We start from the raw sequence: 7,029 nt of genomic DNA on the forward strand, positions 1-7,029 counted from the left end.
GAAAAGGATTCCCTAAAAAGGATTCCCTAGCCCTAACCCTAATTCATCAATCATTACTAACTATTAATATGGGAATTTGAACATAATTATTAAGTTCCAACTTGATAATTTAGTAACCTTATGAGACTGAATGAGGATTTTAGGCTCTTTTCTCTGTTTTACAGAGTGGTGCCCCATATCGAAGTGACTTAGAATAAATAAAGTGATATCATTTATTATAATTAATCATTACTTATGATAATTATTAATAATGTAAGGGCCACAGGTTTGTCACAAATGTTCATTTGTATCTATAAATAATACTAACAATTGTGGTGCCCCAGGTGAGTTGAGGAAATCAGGTCATACCATATTTTTTTATCATTAATAATTATGTACAATAATTGAAAATAATTCAGATAGTTATCTTAACCCACTTTCGAAACCCTAACATTATATTGTGCATCATGTTTCTCCTTTTCTTATATTTGTGGTGCCCCTTTGAGAGGTATCCATTTATTTATTTGATGAGGCATAATCACATGTTCAATATATTTATCCATACATTGATTTGCAACCCCTTTGTTCCCTACATATTGTGGTGCCCCGTGCGAGGCACGCCATATCTGTACCTGATATCCCTATATATGTTGGTGCCCCATGTGAGACATACTACAATTGGTAATCGTTCATTATTCTGCGATATTAGTATCAGCATATTCATTTTTGGTCCACACCAAAACTTTGATTCCAATTCTAGACTTGCTATAAGTCTTAAGTCTTAAATTTAGTAAAAGCAATTCGAGTGATTTGTGGATTGGTAACCTCCACCTCTAAACCATTCAATCTGCTAAATTAACCATTTGCTGTTGATAACTATCTAAGTTAAACCTACTCTGTATACGTTTTAAAAGTTCAGCTCAACATGTAGCTGTATTTTGCCGTTACTCCCGTGTATTTCAGCATAGGCAAGAGATTGAGATTGAGTCTGGGCCACAGCGTACTTCCAGCACTGTGAACAAATAAGTTTGTTCCTTGCAGTTTCTTCCACGTGTTTCAGCTGACAGTGGCAGATAGTGGTTGCAAGTGTTGCGCACGTCATGGTACTATCAGCGACCGCAATCCATTCTTTGTGAATTTACCCCTCAGTCAGAGCGTAATGTTAATCCTAGCTAGAGATGCCATAAATAAAGTTATTTCTGGAAAAAGTCGCTTAAGACCCTAACCCTAATTAATGACAGCTTACTAGCCACTAATTAGCAGTGAATGTAACCTGTCACCCAAAGGGTTATCCGAGTCACACATGAACTAATAGTTTGTTTGTCAGATCACATTTTTCTTTTTTAGGTGAGTTTAAAAGACTGGCAGATCAAAAGAAGAAATAGTTCAAGAAGTTATGACTGTGGTCATGAGGAGGGGGGCGGGGGGTCACTCGGTTGTCTGGGAGCAATGTTTTGATAGTGGAGCTAATTACAAGGTGGTAGCCCAAAGAATATGACATGCTTAATAGGTGGTGGAGTGAGAAAAGAGATAAATTAGCTGTATATCAGAGGAGAAATCAGAAGCTGCTGAGCTCCGGTAGCGTTCTGATCAAACCTCTGTGTCAATGGAAGAAGCTGAACTCTGCTTTCCACAAATCAACACCTCCTGCAGGAAGCTGAGTCACCCTCACCTGGAGGCCTCGCTCATTTACACTCTGCTGTCATGCATCTCTCTGCTCACTGTGTTCCTCAATCTGCTGGTCATCGTCTCCATCTCACACTTCAGGCACATATTAACTCCTCTGCATGAAATTATTTGCTTTGTCTAATGTGGTTTTGACATGTGTTGCAATGATTTTTTCACATGTCAGGTTGCTGCACATCCACTAACCCTCTCCTGCAGGACATAAATAATGCACATGAGTTATATTTTCTTCTTTTTATATTGTGCATACTGGTTGTTTGCAAATGATTTTACATCTGCAGTACTGTGTTGTATTTACACTTGTTCCTACAGGACAGTTCATCCTCCGTGTATCAGAGCTGTTAATAACACTGCTGTCTACAAAAACTACAAAAAAAACATATTCAGTGTTTACCTTTCCCTTTTCCAGGCAGCTCCCCACCCCCACCAATCTCCTTCTGTATTTTAATATTGGCGTCTGGTTTTCTGTGAATGATAATTGACACTATTACTTAATATAAATATATTGCTGGTCTTCCTCTCCAGGCAGCTCAACACCCCCACCAACCTCCTCCTCCTCTCTCTGGCTGTCTCAGACTTCCTGGTGGGTTTCCCGCAGATGCCAGTTGAAATCATCCTTTATGACGGCTGCTGGATCCTGGGTGACCTCATGTGCGCTGTGAACTACTTTTTAGGCGCCCTCACTGTCAGTGTCTCGGTAGGAAACATGGTGCTCATATCAGTTGACCGCTACGTAGCTATTTGTGACCCCATGTTTTACTCCACCAAAGTCACTCCGCAAAGAGTCCAGCAGTGCATTTGTCTGTGTTGGATCATTTCTGGTTTGCACAACAGCTGGTTGCTGAGAGATTTACTGAAACAACCAGGCAGGTATAACTCCTGTTATGGAGACTGTGCAATTGTTATTAATTATGTTGAAGGGGCTGTTGACCTTGTTCTTTCCTTTTTCGGCCCCATTCTTGTCATAATAGTTCTGTATATGAGAGTGTTTGTGGTGGCTGTGTCTCAGGCTCGAGCCATGAGGTCTCATATTGCAGCTGTCAAACTGCAGGACTCAAAGACAATAACTGTGAAGAAATCTGAGCTGAAAGCAGCCAGGACTCTTGGTGTTGTTGTAGTTGTGTTCCTTCTGTGTTCCTTACCGTATTATTGTTTCAGTGTTGCAGCTGAGGACAACTTGGTAGGGTCAGCATCTGCTGCCGTTCAGATTTGGATGTTGTATTTAAACTCGTGTATAAACCCTGTGATCTATGTCTTCTTCTACCCCTGGTTTAAAAAATCTATTAAAATCATTGTTACACTCCAAATACTGCAGCCCCGCTCCTCCGAGACCAACATGCTGGAGTGAGAGAGATGTGATGGAGTGACCATTCTTTATACAACCTAAAATCAGGACAACCAAGTAATATTAACAAAAATAAATGGCAGTATGTTCATAGAATTCAATGTAAAAAAAAAAATTGTTTCATGACTATGTAGAGTACAAATAATATTAAACACTGTAATGGAAACTGTTATATAAATTGAGTCATCAATACTTTCCACCACATATATCATCATTTACTACATGAATTATATAAAAAGTTCTATGTTTTCCTGTGATTGTAGTGTGTCACATTTTTTCTCTATATTTGTTCTGTACTTGATAATTTGGAAACAAGTAATAAAAACAGTACGAAACAGTATCAGTATCTCTTTGTTTGTGACAGGATTGAAGATGGTGGAGTTTTAAAGCAAATGAGTCACTCAACAATGGAAAACGTGTTAGTCACATTTAATAACAAGGCAGAAAACTTCAATAACATCAAGAGAAAACACATTTTTATGTAGACCAGTTCACATATTCTGAATTTATAAATGTTTAAATATGAGGATATTTGAGAAAACAGGAATTTCCTGGACAGTTAATGTAAGTGTTGGGATCACATTTAAGATTGGATTTTGTTTGTTTTGTTTTGATTTGTGCATTTGAACTGATTTTTTTTTTTAAAAAGCAGCAGCATTTTCAAAAAGTCTCTACAAAAAATACACCTGCTGTCCATTTAATGTTGTACATGTATGACTGAGATGCCATCCTCTTCTATGAAAATAATAACAAATTTCTTCATCCATTACTTGCTTACAATTATTAACTTAATTATTAATCAGAATTCCAAAGTGGTGCCCCATCTAGAGGTGACTTTGAGTAAATCAAGTCATGTCAATCAACTATAATACCTAATAATTATTTATGATAAGTATTAATAATTTTTACTGCCTCCTAAACACACTTTTGAAACGTGAAATGTGTTGCATAGGAAGCCCTGAGATATTTGGGGTACTAATATTAGTACTATAGTTGCCCCAGTGCACAACATAAGGTTGTTGAATTCAGTGACCCAAAGAATCAATATTTCCAAATGATAAGAACAGAAAGGGTAAACAAAAATGCCTTGCATAACAAACACTGAAAATCGTTTTGTTCTTAACCTTTCTGTTGTCCTCAGGTCAAATTCATTTTTATACAGTTTTACAGTTTTGTTTTTAAATAGAAAAAAAAGCAAACAGGACAATAATAGACATGTAATCACACCCATACAAACAGTGCTTACCAAATTTATTAGACCTGTGGTTTGTGCCACAGCTATCCTAAAATAACAGCATGAGTAATTACTAAAATATTTTTTTATGATCTGTAATGGTTTATACAGCAGTATGTAGAAGCTTTAACCCAAATGATATTTTTAATGCTAAAATATAATTATTATTGTTATCCGTGAATTTTCAAATTTACTGTTTTACAAGTAAAATGTCAAAATAGTAAAGGACATTATTATTTCTTCATTAAGATGTCAAATTATAGTTATTTACAGAAAATTTGTTTAAGTTGTTTAATGTTCTGCTTGATTAATTTCTGACTTCTCAGAGAAGCCCAGTGAGCCGGCTCAGATTTGGTTATAAAAAGGTGAATTTACTTTGTTATTTGCCAAATGAATAACAATTAAATTTTAGTTTTAAACAAGCTTTTGACAGATTTCTGAAATATAGATGTTTTCTATTTTTTATAATATATTTGTAAAGCACTGTATATACTAAACTCGCATAAATATGGAAAAAGACTTAAAGAAAAGAAAGGCGTTTCTGGGAAATCTACACTTGGGAGTGTGCGGCCTTAAGCCATTTCCTTGTAATGGCCTCTCTGGAAGCAGCACAGAGTATGCCAAATAGATATTTTGTTTTCATATTTATGGATGTTGAATGAAATCCAATATCCAATAAAGAGATCATGCCATTTAAAGTCTTTAGTCTCTTTGTGTTATGTGTGTGGCGTACATTAATACAAAGAGAGAGAAGAGAAAAAGAGATCATGCCACTTATTATCCCAAACATTGGCACTAATTCTAATGTTTTTATATCAAACATTTGTGTTTCTTTCACAATTTACTTTTCTGTAATTTTGCTCTCTCAGACATCTATACAGCATGTTGGCATCACAGGAATCCGGGTGCAGAATCTGAAGTGTACCAACGATTCTAATAGATCTCCTAAACCAGGGGTTGAAGAAAGCATACACCACTGGATTTATACAGGAGTTACAATAAAGTAGCCAGAAAATGTCACAATGCGTAAAACTTGTGTCAATGTGATGGAATTAAGTTGGTTAACAAGATGTAATATAGAGTTGGGTAATAATGTATACTTTATATTTATATATAGACAATAAAAAAGAAAGCAGGTCAATTCTAACCCAGGAGGTGAAACTTTGCACAGTCAGTGTGAAGACAATATTAATAGATGGCATGATGAGGAGTGGGCTCTTTAGCTAGCAAAGTTCTATTTTCATTTTGAAATTTCAATCATTATCCTTCATTTTTGTCACACTACAGTATGTTGGCATCACAGGAGTATGACTGCAGTATCTGAAGTGTAACAATGATTATAATAGATCTCCTAAACCAGGGGTAGAAAAAAGCATACACCACTGGATTTATACAGGAGTTAAAAAAAAGGAGCCAGACCCAAAAATGTGAAGAGGCCACACTGGTGGACATGTCCTGGCCTGCAAGAGACGGGTAAAAATAAGGACAGTAACACATTAGAAACACAACCACGACAACACCGAGAGTCCTGGCTGCTTTTCTCTCAGACTTCTTGGCAGTTCCACTCACTGAGCCCTGCAGTGTGACCGCTGTAATATGAGACCTCATGGCACGAGCCTGAGACACAGCCACCACAAATACTCTCATATACAGAACTATGATGACAGCAATGGGGCCAACAAAGGTCAACATGACATCAACAGCTCCTGTTACGAAGTTAATAACAACTATACACTCTCCGTAGCAGGAATTATATCTGTCTGGATGTTTCAAGAAGTCCATCAGTATCACACCATTATATAACACAGAACAGGCCCAACACAGGCAGACACACACTTTAACTCTTCTCTGAGTGACTTTGGTGGGGTAACACAAAGGGTCACAGATGGCCACATATCGGTCAGCTGATATGAGCACCATGTTCCCCACCGAGGCAGATGTGAGGATAAAAGAGGCATAATAAAACAGTCCACACATCAAGCTCCCCAAAACCCAGCAGCCCCCAAGAAGAAGGATTTGGAGCGGCATGAGCAGGAGACCGACAAGGAGGTCAGAGACAGCCAGAGAGAGGAGGACCAGGTTGGTAGAGGTTTGGAGCTGCCTGGAGGAGAAGAATATCATCACTAAAACAATGACATCTGTATGAAAAGTCAAATAAACAAATTACAATGCCATGTAGAGCATGGATAAATATATTCAAATAGCTAGGATGTTCTTTCAAAAAGGTCTGGACATGAAAATAGACACAGTAAATCTATCAGTTTTGTATTCTACTGTATATGTGTCTGTAGTAGAGAAGGAGAAGGTCAGGGAGCATTCATATCATTAATATGTTCACTGATAGTCAAGTTATTAGTCATAGTAGAACAAGGTCTTCTACTATGCAACTGTAACAATAACATATGTTGCTACAAAAGGGAAATTATAGTGTATCTTTATGCCTGAAGTGTGAGATGGAGATGATGACCAGCAGGTTGAGAGCCACAGTGAGCAGAGAGATGCAAGACATGAAGATGTAAAGGAATATGGTCTGCTCCACTGGCTTCCTGCAGGAGGTGTTGAGGAGCTGTGGAAAACAGAGTTCAGCTCCCTGGAGAGTCTCCATCACCAGAGAGAGGCTGTTGAGCTCTGAAAGCTGCCTGACCAAAGTTTTCTGTAATGAATCCGATTTATCTCGCTCCTCCCTATCATCCCATAGCGACAATTAGAGCAGAGAATGTGATGAAATACTGTTATTGCAAGTTGAACATTTGGGATTTAACCTCACCTCTGTTTGTTTGTTAGA

The 7,029-nt window shown here is 37.6% G+C and overlaps 2 protein-coding genes across 2 annotated transcripts; one reads left to right on the forward strand and one right to left on the reverse strand.

Moving 5' to 3' along the window:
* Positions 1-1,585: 1,585 nt before the first annotated feature.
* Positions 1,586-3,013, forward strand: LOC131978658 (trace amine-associated receptor 13c-like). The gene is made up of 2 exons (XM_059342369.1): positions 1,586-1,746; positions 2,191-3,013. Exons 1-2 carry the CDS (start codon positions 1,586-1,588, stop codon positions 3,011-3,013), a joined length of 984 nt encoding a protein of 327 aa, XP_059198352.1.
* Positions 3,014-5,373: 2,360 nt separating this feature from the next.
* Positions 5,374-6,849, reverse strand: LOC131979405 (trace amine-associated receptor 13c-like). The gene is made up of 2 exons (XM_059343374.1): positions 6,686-6,849; positions 5,374-6,345 (listed from the first exon to the last, which is right to left on the reverse strand). The coding sequence occupies exons 1-2, from the start codon at positions 6,847-6,849 to the stop codon at positions 5,526-5,528; spliced, it is 984 nt and encodes a 327-aa protein (XP_059199357.1). The 3' UTR covers positions 5,374-5,525.
* Between the last annotated feature and the right edge of the window lie 180 nt (positions 6,850-7,029).

The sequence above is a fragment of the Centropristis striata genome, chromosome 10, assembly GCF_030273125.1.
Source record: "Centropristis striata isolate RG_2023a ecotype Rhode Island chromosome 10, C.striata_1.0, whole genome shotgun sequence".
Taxonomy (NCBI): domain Eukaryota; kingdom Metazoa; phylum Chordata; class Actinopteri; order Perciformes; family Serranidae; genus Centropristis; species Centropristis striata.

Coding starts and splice junctions, on each gene's coding strand:
- LOC131978658 (XM_059342369.1), top strand. CDS start 1,586: ATGGAAGAAGCTGAACTCTGCTTTCCACAAATCAACACCTCCTGCAGG. Junction 1,747..2,190: donor GTCTCCATCTCACACTTCAG/GCACATATTAAC, acceptor CTTCCTCTCCAG/GCAGCTCAACACCCCCACCA.
- LOC131979405 (XM_059343374.1), bottom strand. CDS start 6,849: ATGGAGACTCTCCAGGGAGCTGAACTCTGTTTTCCACAGCTCCTCAAC. Junction 6,346..6,685: donor ATCTCCATCTCACACTTCAG/GCATAAAGATAC, acceptor CTTCTCCTCCAG/GCAGCTCCAAACCTCTACCA.